This window comes from Myxine glutinosa, chromosome 7, assembly GCF_964187855.1.
Source record: "Myxine glutinosa chromosome 7, kmMyxGlut1.1, whole genome shotgun sequence".
Classification (NCBI taxonomy): domain Eukaryota; kingdom Metazoa; phylum Chordata; class Myxini; order Myxiniformes; family Myxinidae; genus Myxine; species Myxine glutinosa.
In genome coordinates, this window is record NC_136267.1 from 147,601,488 (window position 1) to 147,626,525 (window position 25,038).

The window sequence follows — 25,038 nt, forward strand, 5'->3', positions numbered from 1 at the left end:
CCCATTAATTCACCCCAGATCCACCTTTTTTGAAACCGATTTCCTTGCTGTAGGTCCCAGCAGTGTCCATGAGTTTTATACCTCTCCCACCCCCCCCCCTTCCCGTGCCTCATCCCCCAAGCCCTCTCCCTCCCACATTTCTCCCGATGTCCCTGCTCTCAAATGTTGTGTTTGTGTCCTTCCCCCTGTCTCCCCATCTTGTCTTCCGCTCACCTTATTTTTGTGTTTTATATGTCGGTTTGACTTTTTGTGTGATTAATGTTAGCTCTGTCACGAGCCTCGATCTTGTATACAAAAAAAAAAAAAAAAAAAAAACCTTTTGGCCTTAGGCTTCATCCATTCATGGCTCGCCTTCAGGCTGTTTCGGACAAATTAGTCCAGGTTTCTTCATAAAGTACTTTCATTTTCGTAATAATAATAATAATAACATAAATAAAAATGATACAGTGAATATAATTGTAACACTGCAATCCCTTTGTCGTGACTGCAAAGTTATTGGATTGAAGCGCTGTATGGTTCACTGATGACTCAACATATGGAATAAACCAGTGTATCAGTGCAGTATCTCCTGCGACTCATGAATCCCCCCCAACCATCCTGTCAATCAGGATGAGCCCATCTGGTAATGGGCCAGACAAACGGTCGCGTTTCGGTAAGTGAATTATCACTCACTCACCGCAAGGGAGAATAGGTACATTCCACCGAACATATGGAATAAACCAGTGTATCAGTGCAGTATCTTTACTTCTCTGGTAACAGACAGCTTAGAGACCTGCAGTACTTCAAAAAAAAATTGACACTTACATTGTTTGCTAACTGGTATTCCTATCCAGGTCAGGTCATATTATCCTCTTCAACTGAAGTATCAACAAGTCCAGCTATGCCGCTGGTAGACTTTCAATCTTGTTTTCTTCTTCTCGGGAAACACTCGCCTCTCCAAATATCCACATGTGCACCCACTCATGTAACCACAGCACCGATGCTTGTAACCTGCAGCGGTTCATGTACACCAGAAGCTTTTGACGCCTCAGAACCAACACGGAGAGAAAAAAACAAAACCCATAAGAATTACCCTTTGGAACCCTGTATCATTTTCCTTTATGGACCTGTAGAATGAACCTTTAGAACTTTAGAACTCTCTAGGATTCAATTCCAGGCAAGACAACTCGGAGGTGAGTGTGGGAGCTTGGGACATGAAAGAGGAAAGGGGAAAGTGTGGTTTAAAAAAACACTGATTATCTTCCCCCCCCCTCTTTACCATGTGACATTTATTGGCTTCATTGTCAACTGTGTTTGAAAATACTTGCTAGGGCAGCGCAGCGCAGTGCAGGGTGTAGTTTGCTGTCTCAATGCAGAAAACGCCATGAACTGATGCAGTCTGATTATCACCTTCCCCACTGCATTTTTATTGTGACATTGTTTCTTATTTGTGACATTTATTTAACGACAGCTTCACAAAATCTTTATTTTCTGCAGGAATGCCGAGTCCAAATTATCACATGTATCTGTTGAAGAAGAGCCGCTAATTGGTGAGTTTTGAGAGTTAATATTTTCACTTTTTCAATTTGTTGGTGGTGGCTGCTTGTTCCTCATGACAGTGACACAAACAACTTTCCTCTCATCACAGTAATCTTTCCTGTACATGGTCCAAACTTTTTGTTTTGATCCTCCAGTAATGCCATGGCGGTTTCAACAGCTTCACTCGGTCACAGGTGTAACTATAGCGCAGAGGCATCACATGTGTAATATTTGGCCAAGCTGAGCTGAGCATCACCTCAACCAACACAAAATAATACTGATTGGTAATATTGATGGAAGAGGAGGAAGGCAAGCATTAAAATGAACAGACAAGAACAGATGAGGAAGTTAAAAATGCAGAATAATCTTTTGAATGGTGATCTGTAAGAGGCAACCTCTGGATCGCAGATGGTACCAGATGATGGTGAGAGAGCAATTCAATTTCAATGAAAATGTTAAACGACATGATGAGTTGGAGGAAAGAAGCAAATAATATGTTTGGGTTGGGAAGGGTTAATGCGGTTCATAAAGATCATGGTCAGGAGGCTGGATGACGTGAGATGGTGGTTAAACTGGGTGTCCCGTCTGCCAACATTCGGTGGTGAGCGTTAAAGATCACATGGTCCTTCGTGAAGAGTAGGCAAGCTATCTCTGGCACCCTGGACGAATTCCAAATTCCTGCCATGACCAGCAGAGGGCATCAGCGGTATATCCGCCTTCTCAGCCAATGATGCTTGCTACTCCACAGTCTTGTGCTAAATATGAACGTGGAAGAAGTCTGCTTTGTCTGGTTCTAAAATATAAATCCCTTTAATATCCATCTACGAACCAAAATTTGCCTTCTTCATTGTTGTCCAACAACAGTCCTCTCAACCGCTTCCACCAGAGATATGTCGCCATTTTGTGTCCCTCGCCCCGTCTGTGATTGTGACTTGACGCCTCAGTTTTTATCGGATTTATTTTACTTCATTGTATATCGTTATTATTGATTTCATTCTCTGTTTATTTGTTCGGGACTAAACCCGTTTGGTTTTATTCAAAGCTTTATCCCGGTGTGTACCCTGGTTAGAATAGGTACACCATATCCCTGTGTGTCGTAAGAGGCGACTAAGACGGTTGGCGTTAGGAAGGGCATCCGGCCATAAAAACATTGCCTCAAAAAGAGAACCATGACAATTACAACTACATATGGGCAGGGTGCAGCCCGAAGTGGAGATCGGTTTCTGAGGTTTGGGACATGGAATGTAGGGACAATGACAGGGAGATCAGGAGAAGTGGTGGAAGTATTGGTCAGAAGAAGAGTGGACATATGTTGTGTGCAAGAGACGAGATGGAAGGGAAGTGGTGTGAGAATGGTGAAGGGTAGGCAGGGACAGAAATACAAGTTTGTGTGGCAAGGGTGCCCGGAGGGCGTGAATGGTGTTGGTGTCCTGTTTTCTGAGGAGTTTGTAGAGAGTGTAGTGAGTGTGACTAGAGTGAGTGATAGGTTGAAAAAGATGATTGGAAAGCTCTTTGTGAACGTCATCTCGGGATATGCGCCGCAGGTTGGTCGGAGCGATGAAGAGAAGGACAAGTTCTGGTGTGCGATAGAGAAGCTGATGGAAAACGTGAAAGATGAGGAAGTTGTTGTGGTAGGAGGAGACCTAAATGGACATGTGGGAAGGAGTATGGACGGTTTTGAGGGAGTTCATGGGGGTTACGGATATGGTGTGAGAAATTGAGAAGGTGAAAGGATTTTGGAGTTTGCTGATGGAGCTGATTTGTTGATTTGTAATACTCAGTTCCAGAAAGGGGATAATAAGCTTGTTACATACACGTCAGGTGGGTCGACGTCAACCGTTGACTACCTGATGGTGCGTAGGCGAGATAGGGGGCACCTCCGGGACACAAAGGTGATCCCGGGGGAGGAGGCTGTTTCACAGCACCACTTGGTTGTCTGCGACATAAGGGTGAAAGGTGCGAGGAGAGCTTGGCGGGTGAAGTACCAACCGAGAATGAAGGTGTGGAGGTTGAAAGAGGTGACAGTGAGGGAGGCATTAAAAGAGAGGCTGAGTATGGTCGAGGATGATGTGGTTGAGCTTGAACGTGGTTGGATGTCAACGAAAGATAGTCTGTTGGGATCCGTTGGTGAGGTATGTGGATGGACAAAAGGACCACCGAGTCACTCGGAAACATGGTGGTGGGATGAGGAAGTTGGAGAGAGGATTGACGAGAAGAGGAAGAAGTTCAAGGAGTGGCAGAAGGCGAAGGGTATGGGAGCAGAAAAAGCAGAGCATGAAAGTTATAAGGCAGCCAAGAAGGCTGCAAAGAAAGAGGTAGCAAAGGCGCAGGAGGCATGTAGGAAAATGTTGGGAGAAAGCTTGGACTCAGAAGAGGGTCAGAGAGCGGTATTCAGGATTTCAAAGCAGATAGCGAAAGAGAGGTGTGATGTGATGGGGGTGAGTTGCTTGAAGGATGAAGTGGGACAAATCGTTGTGGACCCAGATGGAATTAAAGGAAGATGGAAAAGATATATGGAAATGCTGTTGAATACAGAGAATGAATGGGATGGCAACATGGAGAGTAACCCAGTTTTAGGACCGGCAGAGAAGATAACTGAGAAGGAAGTTGAGGAAGCGATAAAAGCAATGGAGTAGAAAAGCGGGAGGGCCGACGGGAGTTGTGGGAGATATGTTGAAGGCAACAGGAAGTTGGGGTGTGAAGAGAATGACAGAGATCTGTCATCTGGTGGTGAAGGAAGGCCGCATTCCAGTGGATTGGGAACTGAGTACCCTCGTACCTCTATACAAGGGGAAAGGTGACCCTCTGGAGTGTGGCTCGTACCGAGCGATAAAGTTATTGGAGCATGGAATGAAGGTATTGGAAAGTGTGTTGGAGAGGAGGATAAGGAAGAAGGTGAAGATCGACAAAATGCAGTTTGGATTTATGCCAGGAAGAGGAACGACAGACGCGCTCTTTATTGTGAGGCAGTTGCAGGAGAAGTACATGGAGAAGAGGAAGAAGTTGTTTCTTGGGTTTGTTGATCTGGAGAAAGCATTCAATAGGGTTCCACGTGAAGTATTGACATGAGCATTGAGGAAGTTAGGAGTGGAAGAATGGTTGATCAGAGGAGTGATGGCAATGTACAAAAGAGCGCGCACAGTTGTAAGGACGAAGGATGGGAACAGTGGTGAGTTTGAGGTGAAGGTGGGAGTGCATCAGGGGTCTGTACTAAGTCCACTACTATTTGTAGCTGTGATGGAGGTGCTGGCTCAGAACGTAAAGGAGGGTTTACCGTGTGAGTTGTTGTATGCAGATGATCTGGTGTTGATTGCTGAAAGTATGGATGGACTGAAGGAAAAGATGAACAAGTGGAAGGAATGTATGGAGACAAAAAGTCTGAAGGTGAATATAGGAAAGACTAAGGTGATGGCATGTGGTGAGGTGGAAAGAACTGGGAAGTGGCCGTGTGCTATGTGCAGGAAGGGTGTCGGAGTGAACTCCATTCAATGTACAATGTGCGCTGAGTGTGTTCATCAAAAATGTAGTGTTCTGAGAGGGTCACTAACCAGTGTGGCAGCGACATTCAAATGTAAGGTGTGCACAGAGGGAGTTGCAGATGGAGGAAATGTTGAGTTGGATATTGGAGACGGCGTGAAGCTGGAAGGTGTGAAAACATTTTGCTACCTCGGAGACATGCTGAATGGAGAAGGTGGATCAGACTCGGCAACGGTTGCAAGAGTGAGATGTGCATGGAAGAAGTTTCAGGAACTAAGTGGCGTGCTGATGAGGAGGGGAGTGTCGTTGAAGCTGAAGAGAAAGGTGTATGCTGCATGTGTGAGAAGTGTTATGATTTATGGGAGCGAGACATGGGTAATGAACGGAGACCAGCAACGAAGGCTGGAAAGGGTGGAAATGCGAATGGTTCGGTGGATATGCGGAGTATCGTTGAGAGAGAGCGGAATACAAATGATGAATTGCGAAAGATGATGGGAATAGAGCCTGTGATTGATGCTGTGAAGAGGAACAGGTTGAGATGGTTTGGTCATGTGTTGAGGTAGGATGAAAGTGACTGGTTGAGAAGAGTGATCGAAATGAATGTAGAAGGAAGTAGAGGACGGGGAAGACCGAGAAAGACTTGGCTAAAGATGGTGGAAGAAGAAATGCGGGCAAGGTGGTTAACAAGGAGAGATGCAGAAAATAGGGCAAAATGGAGAAGATTGTCATGGGGACCGCAAGCCCATGCACGTCTTGCCCGTGAGGCCCTGTGTCAGACTGTTTTTGGCTTTTTTGGTCCGACGAAGGGTAAATGCCAGAAATGCCAGCTTCCCCTCATTTCCAACTGTGGAAAGCATATCCTGATCAATGTCCTTTCTGGTGATTCCATCTGTTTCATTAAATCAAATGGTGCTTCACAGGTTTTGTTTTTGGTCACAAATGTGTGTTACCTCAGATGGACCTTGTGCTGGGTATTCTGTCTGGCAGCATTAGTTTGGAGACATTAAACATCTCTTGGTGTCTTTCATGAAGAGTTTGTCAAGTCAACGCCGGCACCCTGAGCAAACTACAAATTCCTGACTTTACCCACTGCAATTATGCCAGGCCTAGCCAACCAGTTCCTGAAAGACTTAAGCCAATTCTGCATGTTCTCAGCCCTTGACCTCCTACTAGAGGACATGGTATGTGAACACCTGGCTGGAGAAGAAGAAGACGAAGACTAATTTGTGAAATTGATGTCTAATTTACACAATGCACACACGTCTGAACACATGATATTCTGTCCATTGATCTTTTTCTGTCACAATATCTGTTTTATGTTCATTTTGTCTCTTCTTTCCAGGATCTTCTCTCCATCATGATGAGGATGATGAGAGTCCTTGCAGTGATGAGGATGAAGAGTACGATGTGGGGCACGTCGTGGTAAGCAAGACATTCGATTACCTTTTTGCAGTAATAGTCCGGTTTGCATCGGGGATTCGTTCTGAAAAGTGTGATGATTATCAAAACGTCCTGAATCAAAACATTTTGTTTTGCTTCCGCTGACTGGCCAAAGGTCAGAGGGCATGTTAGGTAAAAAAAAATCTGTCACTGTTCTGACGTGTGAATCAGTGATGGGATTTTCCCTAAACTTGGTATAAGTGTATATTGTGATGCGAAGATGAACTGATTATATTTTGGCATCAAACGTGAGAAGTGAGGTGATTTTGTGATTTTGGTGAGGTCAGAGGTCATGTTCAGAAAAATGTGATACTTGAGAGCAGCAGAATAAATTGAAATCAAACTTGGTGCAAGTATGAATAATGTGTGTGGAGGCATATCAGTCGATGTCATGACGTTGTGGAGTGTCGTTCTCGTTGTTATTCACATTAATAAGATAAGCGTGGGATGCGTTCCTAACGTCGCCACTTCCCGTATTGTATACACAAAGAATTAAGTTAAGCACCCCCCCGTTTTTTTACAACCTCGCACATTACAAGTTTGTTGTCGTCAAAACAGTGTAATATACCCATGATATTGCTATATTTTCTGGAGAAGTGATATTATGGTCACATAAAAACATAACAATCATGCCGTTTTCAATATTTTATTCTGAATAATTTAAGGTGAAATTTTTTGGGAATTTTAGGCATATTTTCACCTCAATTTAAGTATGGAGCTATAGGTCCATCACGGACAGTGTGGATGACGTTTATGTTTTCTAACGTACAGTCATTGTTCTGAGAAGACCTCTAGCGATCTTTGCGTCAATAACGTGTGTAGGACCCACGTGATCGGATCACTGACTCAACCCTACGTCTCATAGACCCTGTAAGCCGTCGTATGCGTTGCTGTGGCAGGTTGTTCCATTCCCGATGTAATGCACGTTCCAATTCATCCAGATTGGCTATTGGAGGGACCATCTTCGCAATTTGTCGTCCCAACATGTCCCAAACGTGCTCGAGGGGGTTCAGGTCAGGACTGTACGCAGGCCAGGGGATGGTTGTCACAGCACCTTGCTCCATCCGATCACGTGGGTCCTACACACGTTATTGACGCAAAGATCGCTAGAGGTCTTCTCAGAACAATGACTGTACGTTAGAAAACATAAACGTCATCCACACTGTCCGTGATGGACCTATAGCTCCATACTTAAATTGAGGTGAAAATATGCCTAAAATTCCCAAAAAATTTCACCTTAAATTATTCAGAATAAAATATTGAAAACGGCATGATTGTTATGTTTTTATGTGACCATAATATCACTTCTCCAGAAAATATAGCAATATCATGGGTATATTACACTGTTTTGACGACAACAAACTTGTAATGTGCGAGGTTGTAAAAAAACGGGGGGGTGCTTAACTTAATTCTTTGTGTATATTTCACTTTTTACCGGTGATATTCCTCTCTTTTTGATTAATGACAGCTGTATTCAAGTACACAAACGTACAGTTGTTCTGTCGACGATTTTGCAATCTCCAAATTTTGTACTTTGTGATGTATTATGGTGTTTCTATCAGTCTTGTAAGTTCTGAAAACGTTCGAGAATAAAAGGTATGGTTTATAAAGTGATGTAGGTGTGAGTTGAGGCGACGCAAGGCTGGTAGTGGTGTAATTACGTTTCGACATAATTGGTGGTGTTGCTATATGAATTTATTACGAGCAACAGTACCCACCCTGCAATTGGGAAGCCCAAATGAAAAGGTAAAATATCAGAAATTGAAGGCTTTTTTATTTTAAACGATTCATATAAACATCCTGGAGGCTGGAGTTCCCCAAGGCAGTGTTCTGGGCCCTGTGCTTTTTCTGGTCTTCATCAATGATCTCTCTGACTCTCTTGAAAATCCTCTCCATCTCTTTGCTGATGACTCTACTCTGTGTCGCTCCATTCCTCATCCCTCAGATCGGCAGTCTGCAGCCTCCTTACTCCCTGCAGACCTGGACAAAATCACAGACTGGGCAAACAAGTGGAACATGTCTTTCAATCCTGATAAATCTCACACTCTTACAATGTCTCTCCGAAAAGACCGACTGGACAATCCTCCCATCCACTTTCTGAATAATCCTCTCCAAGAAGTTCTGTCACTCAAGCTTTTGGGTCTCACTATCTGCCATGATCTTTCCTGGGAAAACCACATTTCATTCTGGCCTCCAAAGCCATTCGCCGACTGGGCATCCTCCGTCGTGCGAAGTCCTTCCTTGTGTTACGGATTCCGGATGTCGGTGAATTACTATTCAGGTCATTGCTTATTAATGTTTATTCGATGAAAGGTTGTTGTGGTTAAATGGTTAGAGGCGCTCCGGATAACAGGAGACCGGAAACGGGATGGTGAACCGGAAGAAGAAAAAAAAGACACGAGGTCCGGGGAGAAAGCGGCCATCTTCAGTTTCCTCGCCCAGCTCCGACGCGAGCGGTGTCGATATTGATCAGCGTTGGGAACGCTGAGTTGGAAAAGTCCGTCTGGCGAGAGGAGTTACAGGCGCGGGGTAATTACCGGTTACGCGTCAAATTGCCGTGCGTTCCTGCACGGAACCCAGTGTCAGGCACCGTTTACCTCAACGTCTACAAGGACGCGTACGGCAGGCGCCTTGGGCCTCGCACGCTTTGCGAGCCCCGAAGCCACGATCACGAGCACCGACCTCGGTGGGCTGCCGAGGTGTCCGCGGCAGCAGCCGTTCCCGGTACGGGACGTGCACGGTGGAAGCACGTCAGGAAGGGTCCGTTCAACCGCCCGCGCGCGGAGATCGAACTACAGGAGTACAGAGACATTGTGAGAGACATTGACCATGGAGGGAGTCGTGAGTGGGGCTCAAGGGAGGAATATATAAGATGGCCATCTTAGAGCTATTGTTGATGATTCTACATCTTAGTAATATTGTTGATTAAGGGTTGATTGTTGTTGATTGATTGGGAATATATTATCCATTTAATCCGGATCCTTGGTGTGGGGGTTTCTTATTGACTTGAATTGTTGTGTCTTTCATATTGATTGCGTTACGAAAGCGTATAAATCATATATCTTTCTGGCGGGGTTCCGCCCATGGTCCGGGGGTCACCAAGACCAGGTAGTTACCGGGAGGACCACGTAACAGAATTGGGGGCTCGTCCAATTGAATTCCGGGATATAAAATTGTATAAATAATAAAATAATATTTTTATTAATTAACATTAATTAATTAATTATTAATTGGTAAATTTTTGGGAAATTGTGGTAAAGTCTTGGGTGAAGGTTAACAGGTGTTAACGATAGGCACCATGGCGTTTGTGGCACAGAACTTTGCGGTAACCCCGAGTGAGGCACAGTTCCGAGCGTTACTAAAATCGGACATCTTGAAATTGGCCAAACATTTTAACTTGGAGGTCCGAACTAATTTGAGGAAGGCAGAGTTGCAGACCGCGGTGATAAAATCTATGGTGGGATTAGGAACATGGGACGAGTTAGCCTGGGAGTGGCTACCCGAAGAACCAGAAGATGTTGAGCTCCGGAAACTGGAGTTGCAATTACGGAGCCAGGAACGGATCAAAGAAGAAGAAAGGAAAGCAGAAAAGGAAAGAGCAGAAGAAGAAAGGAAAGCAGAAAAGGAAAGAGCAGAAGAAGAAAGGAAAGCAGAAGACGAAAGGAAAGCAGAAAAGGAAAGAGCAGAAGAAGAAAGGAAAGCAGAAAAAGAAAGATCAGAAGAGGAAAGGAAAGCAGAAGAGAGGAGAGAAGAGAAACAAGCAGAGGAAAGGAGAGTGGAACGAGAACTCCAGGAAAGGTTAAAAGAAGAAGAAAGGAAAGCAGAAAAGGAAAGAGCAGAAGAAGAAAGGAAAGTAGAAGAGAGGAGAGAAGAGAAACAAGCAGAGGAAAGGAGAGTGGAACGAGAACTCCAGTTAAGATTAGAAGGGAGAAAAGCAGAGGAGAGGAGAGCTGCAAGGGAACTCGAAGCAGAGGAGAGAAAAGCCAAAAGGGAATTAAAGGAACGTGACATGGCGCTTCAGCAAGAAATTAAATTCAAGGAGCTGGAGTTAATGAGAGAACGGGGAGAGGTACCACCCTTGCTGACTGGGCCGACACCTAGCCAGAACACCTGGGATGTGGGCAGACATGTGAGGCTGGTTCCACCCTTCAGTGAAAAGGAAGTCGCTAAATTTTTTCCACACTTTGAGAAAGTGGCTCGACAGTTAAACTGGCCGGAGGAGGCCTGGACCAATGGACCATACAAGTGCAAAGTGTGCTGGTGGGTAAAGCTCAAGATATTTATTCAGCGCTACCAATGGACCAATGTGCAGATTATGAGGTATTGAAGAAGCACATTCTCAAAGCCTATGAGTTGGTTCCTGAAGCTTACCGGCAAAAATTCAGGAATGCCAGGAAGAGGGAGAGTGAGACCCATGTGGAGTTTGCCAGAGTGAAAGAAAACATGTTTGATTGGTGGTGTGAGTCAAAAGGAGTCGGGAACGACTTCGAAGCATTGCGTGACTTGATCCTGGTGGAGGAATTTCAACAGTGTGTCCACGAGGACATCAAAGTGTACCTGCAGGAAAAGAAAGTACCGAAGTTGTGGGACGCAGCCACCATGGCAGATGATTCTGCCTTAACACACCGGATAGGGGTCCACGAACCTAACTCCTCGCCTAGATTTCCGCAGGGGAGTTGTGGAACAGCAGGTGCGGAGAACGACAATACATGGCGGCGGCCTCGAGATGAGTATGGGGACAACGCTGATACCTGAACTGTTCGAAATCGGAGGGCGACGGGCCCTAGACAAACTTATTTTCCGGGGGGCCCGAGGCAGACCACGAGTTTTTCCTCTGGGCCTACTTGCGCCTTTTGCAAAAAACCTGGACACTTGATGTCCAGTTGTTACCTCATGAAAAGGGACAACCCAGAGCGGAGTCCGACTAGTACAACTCCGAATGCGATGGCAAATGTAAGAAATCGCCCACAGAAGAGTTACCAACCATTTATTTATGAGGGGTTTGTCTCACTGGAAGGAGACTTGACTAACCCAAGACCTGTTAGGGTATTGAGGGACACAGGAGCCCATCAATCCTTAATGCTTGAAGGCATTTTGCCATTGTCAAAGAGTACAGCAACTGGGGATAGTGTTCGGTTACGAGGGATCGGTGGCTGTGTTAGTGCCCCACTTCATGTCATCCATTTGGAATCCGATTTGGTGTCAGGACCGGTCACCGTCGGGTTACAAGCCACGCTTCTTGTAGAGGGAGTATCTGTGATTATCGGGAATGATTTGGCCGGGAGGCAAGTTTATGGTAACCCGAGGGTTGGTAATGAGCACAGCAGGGAAAAGAACACCACACCAGCTCGGGATGGCGACAAAAGTACCAAGTTATTTGTAGGGGGACTGAACTTCAAAACAGAGGAAGACGTTCTGACCTCTGTCTTCAACAGATATGGGCCGCTGGTGGAAGTGCGGTTGGTAAAAGACCGGGAAATGCAACGGTCAAGAGGGTTCGGCTTTGTCACGTTTGCAAGCACAAAATATGCCAGAGAGGCAGAAAAGAATTGGAATGGGAAGGATTTGGAGGGTCGGACCATAACAGTAGGGAAGGCATTTCGTAGGCGTCGAGAGGTCTACAAAAGAGGACAACTTGGCGGTAGTTTTGGTGTTGGCAGCAGCCGATATTCCAATGGGTCCCAGAGTTACGGCACCTCCCGAAAGAATGATTGTCAGAGCACTGGCCGAGAAGGAGACCGCCAGTCAGGTGGCTACTGTGACAAGGGCCCCCACCGTAACTGTTAGGAGTCAGGAGAAGTTGAAGCACTATATACTTCGGAGCCGCCGAGCCTGGGCTCCTACACGGACTAACCGTGAACGCCACGTTCTTAAAGGCGTCCAGGTAGGGAACTTTCCTGCACGGGCTAACCGTGAACTCCACGTTCTTAAAGGCGTCCATGTACTGAACTTTCCTCCCCGGACTAACCGTGAACTCCACATTCCTTAAGGCATCCGTGTCGTGAATACTCAGCTTGGCCTCCCAAAAAAGTGCTATCGAGTTGTTTAACCTTGGGGCTTTGGTGACCACCCCTTAACCTTCATTCACAAGAAACTGACAGTCAAAGTCAGAGGGTCATGAGATGGAGTTTGGCTTGGCAGGAGTCCAACGGGAAATTGAACATGTAAAGGGCTGGGGCTTTGTCCAGAGTGAATTACCTTTGGAAATCTCTGGGGGTTTTGGTGAAATTTTGTTGCTTTATTTTTGAGATGTGATAATTGTGGCCCGGGGGAACTGATGATTTGGGGTGTGAGATATCTTGTTTGTTTATCAAAGTTGACCTGCAACGAAAGTTTTCGCGGGGTTCAAACTTTCTTTCTTGAAGGGGGGGAGTGTTACGGATTCTGGATGTAGGTGAATTACTATTCAGGTCATTGCTTATTCATGTTTATTCGATGAAAGGTTGTTGTGGTTAAATGGTTAGAGGCGCTCCGGATAACAGGAGACCGGAAACGGGATGGTGAACCGGAAGAAGAAAAAAAAAAAGACACGAGGTCCGGGGAGAAAGCGGCCATCTTCAGTTTCCTTGCCCAGCTCCGACGCGAGTGGTGTCGATATTGATCAGCGTTGGGAACGCTGAGTTGGAAAAGCCCGTCTGGCGAGAGGAGTTACAGGTGCGGGGTAATTACCGGTTACGCGTCAAATTGCCGTGCATTCCTGCACGGAACGCAGCGTCCGGCACCGTTTACCTCAACGTCTACAAGGATGCGTACGGCAGGCGCCTTGGGCCTCGCACGCTTTGCGAGCCCCGAAGCCGCGATCACGAGCACCGACCTCGGTGGGCTGCCGAGGTGTCCGCGGCAGCAGCCGTTCCCGGTACGGGACGTGCATGGTGGAAGCACGTCAGGAAGGGTCCGTTCAACCGCCCGCGCGCGGAGATCGAACTACAGGAGTACAGAGACATTGTGAGAGACATTGACCATGGAGGGAGTCGTGAGTGGGGCTCAAGGGAGGAATATATAAGATGGCCATCTTAGAGCTATTGTTGATGAGTCTACATCTTAGTAATATTGTTGATTAAGGGTTGATTGTTGTTGATTGATTGGGAATATATTATCCATTTAATCCGGATCCTTGGTGTGGGGGTTTCTTATTGACTTGAATTGTTGTGTCTTTCATATTGATTGCGTTACGAAAGCGGAAAATCATATATCTTTCTGGCGGGGTTCCGCCCACGGTCCGGGGGTCACCAAGACCAGGTAGTTACCGGGAGGACCACGTAACACTTGGCACACCTGAGCTCCTCACCACATACAAGACTTTCACCCGCAGCTCAATGGAATACTGCTCTCCCCTCTGGGCTGGTGCTCCTGCCTCACACCGAGCTCGTCTTTCGGCTGTTGAAACCAAAGCGTTCAGAATCATTGGAATCTCCCGCGATGAAGCTAACTCCAAGGGCCTTTCACTCACTCACTGCAGGCAGGTTGGTGGTCTTTCCGTCTTCTACCGACTCCTCTCTGGCCTTTCCCCCCAGCTCTCTCTGGGCTCTGTCCCCCAAATATTCATAAAGGTCGCACAATATCTGCCTGCAACCCTCTTATGGTTAAACTGCCAAAATCAAGACTCTGCTCACCTTCACTCCTTCATTCCTCTTTTTTCCCACCTCTGAAACAAACTCCCTCACTCTCTTCAATCCCCCCCCCCCCTTCCCAAGCCTCCTCCCCCCAATCCCTCTCCCTCCCACACATCTCCCTACTCTCAAATGTTGTGTTTGTGTGTTTCCCCTTCGCTCCCCATTTTGCCTTCCGCTCCCTCTTTTCGTCCCCCGTCGCACCGTGGTGCGAAAGGGAGACTATGGTTTTCCCGTCCGTGTGTGCATGCGTGCGGAAGCGAAGGACCGCATTCGAATTTGGTGTGTGGGTGCAACCCACGTCAAAATCCAAGATGGCCGCCGCCATGTATGTTTGATGCCATGTATGTCTGAACATTGTGAGCAGAATATCTTGAAAAATAAGCGAAGTACCAACGTCTAATCTGGTGTGTGGGTGTATCTAGGCATAAGGAAGAACCCTATTGAAAATTTGATCGCCACTTCAAAATCCAAGATGGCCGCTACCATGTATGTCTGAACCGAATCTGAATTGGGTTCTGAAAATCTGAACCTAATAATATCAACTCAAAAACAAAAAAAACAAAAACAAAAAATTCTTCTCTATTCTTATTCGTTGTTCTTATTTGTTCTTCGTGTTTCACCCACATTTCCCCAGATAGTTTTCACTGTTAAACTTTAAAATGTTTAAACTTTCCCCTGAAGTTCTGTATTCTGTCGTGTGTTATAACACCTTTTTCTTCTTCTTCTTTAAAAGGTTGCTTCCGACTTGCTCACCAAATCTATTCATTCCAAAAAAAAATTCAATCTCTGACATTGCCTCTTTCATACATTCCCTAAACTCTCCTGCTCTCCACCCCCCCTCCAGCGTCCTCAAATGTATTTTTGACTCGAAGGTCACAAGAAACTCATTTTGCAATAAATGTTCGTTTCCCATTAATCGTACACTTTCCCAAATCCAATCTCACCCCTCCCCTCCAAATCTTCCCCATCACCCCTCCCCTCCAAATCTTCCCCATCACCCATCCCTTTCAAATCTTCCCCCTTGCCCCTCCCCTCCAAATCCTCCCCATCACCCATCCCTTTCAAATCGCCCCCCCCCCTTGCCCCTTCCCTCCTAAACTCCCCCCACACCCTTCCCCTCCAAGACTCTCCCTCCCCTCAAAGACTCCCCCCTCATCCCTCCCCTCCAAATCTCCCCCATCTCCCATCCCTTTCAAATCCCTCCCCTTATTCCTTTCCTCCGAAACTCCCCCCTAACCCCTCCCCTCATAAACTCCCCCTCGCCCCTCCCCTTCAAATCTCCCCACCCTCATTTCTTCTCCATTTCCCCCCTCTCACTCCCCCCCCCCCCTCAAAGCGTCCCCCCCACTTCTTCCCCCTTCCAACTCTCACCTCCATCTCCCCCAACCTTCTGCCTCGCTCTTCCCCCTCCTCAAATAACACCTCACTGTGCCTCACCCAATCACCATCAAACCTTTTGTCCGCCCCATTCTTCCCTTTCTCCGAGCTATTCTGAAATCTCTGACACACCTCCAACAGCTCTCCCTACCTCTTCCTCCTCTTCCACATCTTACCCTACCTCCCCCCCCTGTTCTGTATCAGATGCCCCCCCCCCTTCCTCTTCATTAACGGTATGGACCTCAAACATCTGGGGCCTTCGTTCAAACTTAACTGATCTCTCCATGCAGGTTGCTTCTGACAAACCAGACGTGATCTGCTGAACAGAAACTTTCCTCCTTCATGATGTCTCTGATTCCTTAGTATCTCTCCCGGGTTACTCCCTCCTCCGGTATGATAGACCTGAGCCTTGTCCTGGAGGTGGGGTTGCTATCTTTATCAAAAACTCTTTCTCACTCGCCCTGCACTGCCCTCTCTCCACCTCACCCCCAGGAATACCTCTGGCTCCGGCTTCCCCTTCACTCCCACCTCTTGTTCATATGTGTGTTGTACCGTCCACCAAACAGTGATGACTCCATCTACATCTCGCTGTCTGATAATATGGACCAACTTCTATCGACTCATCCCAACTCGCTCTTCCTCATGTGGTGATTTCAATTGTCACCATGCCAGTTGGCTGGGTGTGGGGACCACTCTCACCAGCCAAGGCTCCTCAGCATAGGACTTCTGCGACTCACTAGGACTGACACAATCTGTCAATTTCCCGACCCGGATTTTAGTCAACGGAGCATCTTCTCTTCTGGACTTGGTTATGACTAACTTCCCTGAAAATGTCCGCTGTTCTTCTGCTCCAATCGGCTCATCTGATCATGTGCTTGTTAAAGTGGACATCTCTCTGACCATTCTCAGGGAGCCTCCTCAGCGTCGACGAGTCTGGCATTTCACTCAGGCCAACTGGCTCGGTCTTCAAGCAGCCATCAATCATCTGGATTGGTCTCCCATCTCTACCACCTCTGACATCAACTCATCCTGGAAATTCTTCCAAAGTAAATTGCTCTCTCTCATGCACAGATTTATCCCATCTCGTCTTCAGTTGTCATACCCTTCCTCCCATCCATGGTACACAGAATCTTGTAGTGAGGCTGTTGCCCAGAAACAACTTGCCTTCGTCTCCTGGAAAGCAAATCCAACGGAAGGAAATCTCATTTCCTTTCACAAAGCCCGAAACAAGTGTGTGTCCACCCTCAGGAGAGCCAGGAAACAATATCTCTCCGTTCTCAAGACCGAACTCTCTTATCTGTCTCCCTCTTCCAAATCCTGGGGGCGTCTGGTCAAATCTGTTTCTGGTGTTTGTTCCCCCTCCATCCCCTCCCTTACCTCAAACGGCTACACAGCTGACTCTGCATGTGAAAAAGCTGAATGCCTCAACTCTGTGTTTGCCTCTAAATCTTGTGTCCCAAACCCTACCCAGTCGTACCCAGCTGCTCCTGGACTCTGTGTCCTTTCCTCCTGACAAGGTGGAAAAGTTTCTGTCAGCCCTCGACTCTGATTCTGCAACTGGACCTGACTGCATCAGCCCACGGGTCCTAAAATCCTGTTCTTCCGCTCTTTCACTCCCTCTCTCTGTTCTCTTCACCCTCTCTTTTGCTCAAGGTCAACTGCCATCTGCTTGGAAATCAGCCAACATCACCGCTTTCTCCAAAAAAGGTGCAAAAACAGATCCTAGCAACTACAGACCAATCAGCCTTCTCCCAATTATCAGCAAAGTCATGGAATCCATCATTGCTTCGGATATGAAATCTTTCCTCTTCTCCAATGTCTTGATCTCTGATCATCAATTTGGTTTCAGACCAGGTCACTCTACTCTGGACATGCTGATTCTGCTATCTCAACAATGGATGGAGGTCCTCAATGCCAAACAGGAAATTAGAGCTGTCTCCGTCGATATATCAGGTGCCTTCGATACGGTCTGCCACCCCGCTCTGCTCACCAAACTCTCCTCCTTTGGTATCCATGGAAATCTCCACGCATGGCTGGCGGACTTCCTCTCTAGTCGTAGTCAACGTGTGGACCTGAATGGGTTTCTCTCATCTCCTCTTCCTGTTCAGGCTGGAGTTCCCCAAGGCAGTGTTCTGGGCCCTGTGCTTTTTCTGGTCTTCATCAATGATCTCTCCGACTCTCTTGAAAATCCTCTCTATCTCTTTGCTGATGACTCCACTCTCTGCCATTCCATTCCTCATCCCTCAGATCGGCAGTCTGCAGCCTCCTCACTCTCTGCAGACCTGGACAAAATCACTGACTGGGCAAACAAGTGGAACAGGTCTTTCAATCCTGACAAATCTCACACTCTTACGATGTCTCTCCGAAAAGACCGACTGGACAACCCGCCCATCCACTTTCTGAATAATCCTCTCCAAGAAGTTCTGTCACTCAAGCTTTTGGGTCTCACTATCTGCCGTGATCTTTCCTGGGAAAACCACATTTCAAATCTGGCCTCCAAAGCCAGTCGCCGACTGGGCATCCTCCGTCATGCGAAGTCCTTCCTTGGCACACCTGAGCTCCTCACCACATACAAGGCTTTCATCCGCAGCTCAATGGAATACTGCTCTCCCCTCTGGGCTGGTGCTGCTGCTTCACACCTAGGTCGTCTTCACGCTGTTAAACCAAAGCGTTCAGAATCATTGGAATCTCCCGTGATGAAGCTACCTCCGAGGGCCTTTCGCTTATTCCCGCAGGCAGGTTTGTGGTCTTTCTGTCTTCTACCGACTCCTCTCCGGCCTTGCTCCTCCAGCTCTCTCTGGGCTCTGTCCCCCAAATATTCCTAAAGGTCGCACAACATCTGCCTGCAACCCTTTTATGGTTAAACTGCCAAAATCAAGACTCTCTGCTCACCTTCACTCTTTCATTCCTCTTTTCTCCTGCCTATGGAACAAACTCCCCCACTCCCTTCAAGCCCACCCCTCCCCCCAGGTCTTTAAAACAGCTGTTCACCACCATCTCTTATCTTCCCCCATCCAAAACCTTGATCTGTTCTACCCCCGCTAATTTCACCCCAAATCCTCTTTTTTGAAATACCAACTTCTTTCCTGGAAATCCTTGGTGTCCTTGTGTTTATACTTCTCCCACCCCACCCCCCTTCCCACGCCCCCAAGCCCTCTCCCACACATTCCCGATGTCCCTCACAAATGTTGTTTTTATGTGCTTCCCCTTCTCTCCCCATCTTGTCTACCGCTCCCCCTTTTATACACTTTGTTTGTTTGTCTGTTTGATTTGTTTGTATTTGTTTGTGTGATAAATGTTAGCTTTCACGAGCCTCGATAATGTATACTAAAAAAAACAATCAAACAAACAAAAAAATACTGTGAGCTGAATATCTTGTAAAATAAGCGACATACTAACTTCTAATCTGGTGTGTGGGTGTATCTAGGCACAAGGAAGAACTCTATTGAAAATTGGGTCGCCACGTCAAAATCCAAGATGGCCGCCACCATATATAAGTCTGAACCTTGTGAGCGAAATATCTTGAAAAATAAGCGAAGTACCAACTTCTAATGTGGTGTGTGGGTGTATCTAGGCATAAGGAAGAAGCCTATTGAAAATTGGGTCGCCACGTCAAAATCCAAGATGGCCGCCGCCATGTATGTCTGAACCTTGTGAGCGGAAAATCTTGAAAAATAAGCGAAGTCCAAACTTTTAATCTGGTGTGTTGGTGTATCTAGGCATAAGGAAGAAGAACCCTATTGAAAATTGGGTCGCCACGTCAAAATCCAAGATGGCCGCCACCATATATATGTCTGAACCTTGTGAGCTAAATATCTTGAAAAATAAACGAACTACTAACTTCTAATCTGGTGTGTGGGTGTATCTCGGCATAAGGAAGAACGCTATTGAAAATCGGGTCGCCACCTCAAAATCCAATATGGCCGCCTCCATGTATATCTGAACCTTGTCAGCGAAATATCATATCGTAGCATGTTTTCTGCGTCTTCCACTTTGTCAACTCACATCACCTCCCCGATGGGGGACCTAGGCATAACGCTTGTTCTATATTTTGTTTGTCTGTTTGATTTGTTTGTGAAATAAATGTTAGCTCTTTCACGAGCCTCGATTCTGTATACAAAAAGAAAAAATCCGTTAAATCATATCACACGCAAATCATCAAAATCTAAACAGTACATGACTAAAACAGTACATGGACGATCACGTACCACATACGTCTCGCGTCTCGCTCACTCTCATGTTGTCCTGATAATGATCCTTCCGCAGGTTCACCGATGGAAACCTTGTTCGACTTTTACTTCCTCTAGACAGTCAGGTTCGCTCATCTTTTCGGTGCACCGGCACGAGCTGAGAACGGCCCGTGCAGGGGTGATCCGAGGATCTCATCAAACCGTCCGATCGGTAGTAGCGACGGGTAGTGTGTGCAAAGGGCAGGGACTTGATCAACACGAGCTGATGACTCTCGCTTACTGGGAATTCCTCGTTCGTGGTGCACTGTCTCAAGCCCCATTCCCCATCACGGATGGGGCTCAGCGGTTTACCCGAGCCTGACGGCGAAGGGCAAGGTACACACTGGCCCGTCCAGTATAGCGCGTGCGGCCCCGGACATCGAAGGGCATTAAACGTTCATTAAAGGATTACGAAACGAAAAACATTACGAAATTACGTTCACACCATCACGTCAAACACTACCATGAACACATACATCGTCACAATGCGAACATCGTTGCAATGAACATTCTGTGAACGCGAATGTTATGCGGGAGTCCAACCTGAGAATGCTGGAGACCAAAGCTGAAATTGGGAAAACTAAAGAACCTATTTTACTCCTGGAGATCCAAGGATTACCCACCCAAAATATCTTTGCGATCGGTTCAGCAGTTTTTACGATACCTTCGAACAGACAGACAGACAGACAGACAGACGGACATTTGGTGAATTATAGTAAGATCGTCACAATGAGAACATCGTCACAATGAACGTTATGCGAACGCGAACGCGAATGTTATGCGGGAGTCCAAACCTGAGAATGCAGGAGACCAAAGCTGAAATTGGGAAAACTAAATAGCCTATTTTACTCCCAGAGGTCCCAGGATTACCCACCCAAAATATCTTTGTGATCGGTTCAGCAGTTTTTACGGTACCTTCGAACAGACAGACGGACATTTGGTGAATTTTTGTAAGATTTTTTTTTTTTTTTTTGTATACAAGATCGAGGCTCGTGAAAGAGCTAACATTAATCACACAAAAAGACAAACCGACACACAAAACACAAAAAACAAGGGGAGCGGCAGAGGCAGACAAGATGGGGAGAGAGGGGGAAGGACACAAACACAACATTTGAGAGCAGGGACATCGTGAGGACTTGGGGGGAGGTGGGAGAGGAATAAAACATATGAACACTGCAAGGACTCTGGGGTGAATTACCGGGGGTAGAAAAGATCAAGGTTTTCGATGGGGGAAGATAAGAGATGGTGGTGAACAGCTGTTTTAAAGACCTGGAGGGAGGAGTGGGATTGAAGGGAGTGGGGGAGTTTGTTCCAGAGGCGGGAGGAAAAGGGGAATGAAAGAGTGAAGGTGAGCAGAGAGCCTAGACTTTGGCAGTTTAACCATAAGAGGGTTGCAGGCAGATCCTGTGCGACCTGAAGGAATATTGGGGGGACAGAGCACAGAGAGAGCTGGGGGAGCAAGGCCGGAGAGGAGTCATTAGAAGACAGAAAGACCACCAACCTGCCTGCGGTGAGTGAGTGAAAGGCCCTCGGAGTTGACTACATCGCAGGAGATTCCAATGATTCTGCAAGCTTTGGCCTCAACAGCGTGAAGCCGAGCAAGGTGTGAGGCAGGAGCACCAGCCCAGAGGGGGGAACAGTATTCCATTGAGCTGCGGATGAAAGCCTTGTATGTGGTGAGGAGCTCAGGTGTGCCAAGGAAGGACTTCGCACGACGGAGGATGCCCAGTCGGCGACTGGCTTTGGAGGCCAGCTTGGAAATGTGGTTTTCCCAAGAAAGATCATGGCAGATAGTGAGACCCAAAAGCTTGAGCGACAGAACTTCTTGGAGAGGATTGTTGAGAAAGTAGATGGGAGGGTTGTCCAGTCGGTCCTTTCGGAGAGACATTGTAAGAGTGTGAGATTTGTCAGGATTGAAAGACATGTTCCACTTGTTTGACCAGTCTGTGATTTTGTCCAGGTCTGCAGAGAGTGAGGAGGCTGCAGACTGCCGATCTGAGGGATGAGGAATGGAGCGGCAGATAGTGGAGTCATCAGCAAAGAGATAGAGAGGATTTTCCAGAGAGTCGGAGAGATCATTGCTGAAGACCAGAAATAGCACAGGGCCCAGAACACTACCTTGGGGAACTCCAGCCAGAACAGGAAGGGAAGATGAGAGAAATCCATTCAGGGCCACACGTTGCCTATGACCAGAGAGGAAATCCGCAAGCCATGAGTGGAGATTTCCCTGAATACCATAGGAGGTGAGTTTGGTGAGCAGAGCTGGGTGCCAGGCCGTATCGAAGGCACGTGATATGTCAAGTGAGACGGCTCTGATTTCCTGTTTGGCATTGAGGACCTCCATCCATTGTTGAGACAGCAGAAGCAACATGTCCAGAGTAGAATGACCTGGTCTGAATCCAAATTGATGATCAGAGATCAAGCCATTGGAGAAGAGGAAGGATTTGACATCTGAAGTAATGATGGATTCCATGACTTTGCTGATAATTGGGAGCAGGCTGATTGGTCTGTAGTTGCAAGGATCTGTTTTTGCACATTTTTTGTGTAAAGCGGTAATGTTTGCTGATTTCCAAGATGCTGGCAGATGACCTTCAGCAAAAGAGAGGGTGAAAAGAACAGAGAGAGGGTGAGATAGAGCGGCAGAGCAGGATTTTAGGACCCGAGGGCTGATGCCATCTGGTCCAGTTGCAGAATCAGAGTCGAGGTTTGATAAAAACTTCTCCACCTTGTCAGGAGAGAAGGACACAGAGTCCAGGAGCAGTTGGGTTTGACTGGGAAAGGTGGGAACAGAGAGAGATGGGTTTGGGACACAAGATTTTGAGGCAAACACAGAGTTGAGGCATTCGGCTTTGTCACGTGCGGTGTCAACTGTGTAGCCATTTGAGGTAAGGGAGGGGATGGAGGGGGCACAAACACCAGACACGGATTTGACCAGACGCCACCAGGATTTGGAGGAAGGAGACAGGTTTGAGAGTTCAATCTTGAGTGTGGAGAGATCGTGCTTCCTGGCACTCCTGAGGGTAGAAACACACTTGTTTCGAGCTTGGTGGAAGGAACTGAGATTGCCTTCAGTTGGATTTGCCTTCCAAGATGCAAAGGCAAGTTGTTTCAGGGCAACTGCCTCACCACAACATTCAGTGTACCATGGACGGGAGGAAGGGTAAGACAACTGAAGACGAGATGGGATAAATCTGTGCATGAGAGAGAGCAGTTTGCTTTGGAAGAATTCCCAGGAAGAATTGATGTCAGAGGCATTAGAGATGGGAGACCAGTCCAGTTGATTGATGGCTGCTTGCAGACCGTGCCAGTCAGCCTGAGTGAAATGCCAGACTCGTCGACGCTGAGGAGGCTCTCTGAGAATGGCCAGAGAGATGTCCACTTTAACAAGCACATGATCAGAAGAACCAATTGGAGCAGAAGAAGAGCAGCAGACATTTGCAGGGAAGTTAGTCATAACCAAGTCCAGAAGAGAAGATACTCCATTGACTGAGATCCGGGTCGGGAAATTGACAGATTGTGTCAGTCCCAATGAGTCGCAGAAGTCATTTGCTGAGGTACCATGGCTGGTGAGAGATGAACCCACACCCAGCCAGCTGGCATGATGACAGTTGAAGTCACCACATATGAGGAAGAGAGAGTTTGGATGAGTTGATAGAAGTTGGTCCATGTTGTCCGACAGAGAAATGTAAATGGAGTCATCACTGTTTGGAGGACGGTACAGAACACATATGAACAAAAGGTGGGAGCGGAGAGGAAGCCGTAGCCAGAGGTACTCCTGGGGGTGAGGTGGAGAGAGGGCAGTGCAAGGAGAGTGAGGAAGAGAGTTTTTGATAAAGATAGCCACCCCACCACCAGGACGAGGATCAGGTCTATCGTACCGGAGGGAGTAACCAGGAAGAGATATTAAGGAATCAGAGACATCTTGAAGGAGGAAAGTTTCTGTTAAGCAGATCAAGTCTGGATGTTCAGAAGCAACCTTTGAGGTCCATACCGTTAGTGAGGAGAGAGGGGGAGCATCGGGTGCAGGACAGGGGAGGTGTAGGGTCAGATGAAGGGTGAGAGGGGGATGTAGGAAGAGCAGTTGATAGTGTGTCAGAGGTTACAGAAGAGTTACAAGAAAGGGAAGGATGAGGAGGACGAAAGGTTTGATGGTGATGGAATGAGGCACAGTGGGAGTTTGTTTGAGGGGGGGCAGAGGAAAGTAGAAGGTTGGGGGAGGTGGAGGTATGACATAGAAGGGAGACGAAGTGGGGAGGAGGCAGCTTTGAGAAGGAGATGGGAGGAGGGAGAATTTGGGAGGGATGGTTGGGGGGGAGATTTGAAGGGGAGGGGCAAGGGGGGAGTTTAGAAAGTGGATGATTAATGAAAGATGAACATATATAACAAATTGGGTTTGTTGTGAATTTCAAGTTAGCGATTCGTTTAAGAACGATGGAGGAGGGATGGAATGAATGAGAATTTAGAGCATGGAGTGATTTGGAATCATAAGAGATTGAATATTTTTTTGAAATGGAATGAGTTGAAGAGGAAATTGAAAGGACCCTTTTAAATAAGAAGAAAAACAGCGTGTTGTAATAAACCACTGAATAAAACACTGAAGGGGATAGTTGAAACATATTTAAACAGAACTGTGAAGAACAATCTTATATTCACAAAAATACCAATGGGGAGAGGAAGCCTAGAGCGATGACCACGAGTCACTTGAACAGGGCAAAAGGTGGAAGGCAAGGGGAAAATGGGGGCGGGGCGAGACAGCGCACGTGGGCAGAGGCAAAAGCACACGAGGAGAAAGGGAAATAAAAGTTTTTTTTGTTTGTTTTTTTGTTTGTTTTTTGGGGGGGGGGGGGTGTGGGGGTTACAACGTTAGACAAATAGTAGATGTTTGGTGAAGCTTGGTGGAGAAGGGGAAATCTAAAAAGCTCGCAAAACAGCGAAGGAAGGAACAACCTTCGACGGGGGAAGCCTGAGGCTGCAAGGCCTTGCTCACGACGCGGCAAACAAACGATTAATTTATGAAAGATAAACACCGAGAAACTTCCAAGGTGCACACTATAAGTTCACACACCGAAAGATAAATACAGTTTCGACAAAATACAATTGTGAACAGACTTAACTTTGAAAAACGTGGAGACCGTGTGGACCGTCGAAAACCCCTGCCACCGTCTCCAAGATACCAATTATTTCCTCCTTTTTTTGTTCCCATGAGATATCTTAGTCGTTGATGTGAGCTGCCTAGACTGGGTTTGAATTCCAACCCAGCTATGAACTGTCATTTTGGTGTTTCATAGGCCGTGTGATTTATCAATGTGTGTTCCGTCCCTCGGTTGGACGTTAAACTGGTCATCCATATGTCGGAATTAGTTGGTGGACATTAAAGATCCCAT

The 25,038-nt window shown here is 46.9% G+C and overlaps 1 protein-coding gene across 1 annotated transcript in view; it reads left to right on the plus strand.

The window, feature by feature from the left end:
- The window catches only part of LOC137431726 (uncharacterized), a 188,095-nt gene that overhangs the window by 147,011 nt on the left and 16,046 nt on the right, over window positions 1–25,038 (plus strand). Inside the window, exons 44-45 of the mRNA XM_078782396.1 lie at window positions 1,477–1,529; window positions 6,338–6,417. Of these exons, the coding sequence (XP_078638522.1) occupies window positions 1,477–1,529; window positions 6,338–6,417 (133 nt within the window). The remainder of the gene's footprint in view (window positions 1–1,476; window positions 1,530–6,337; window positions 6,418–25,038) is intronic.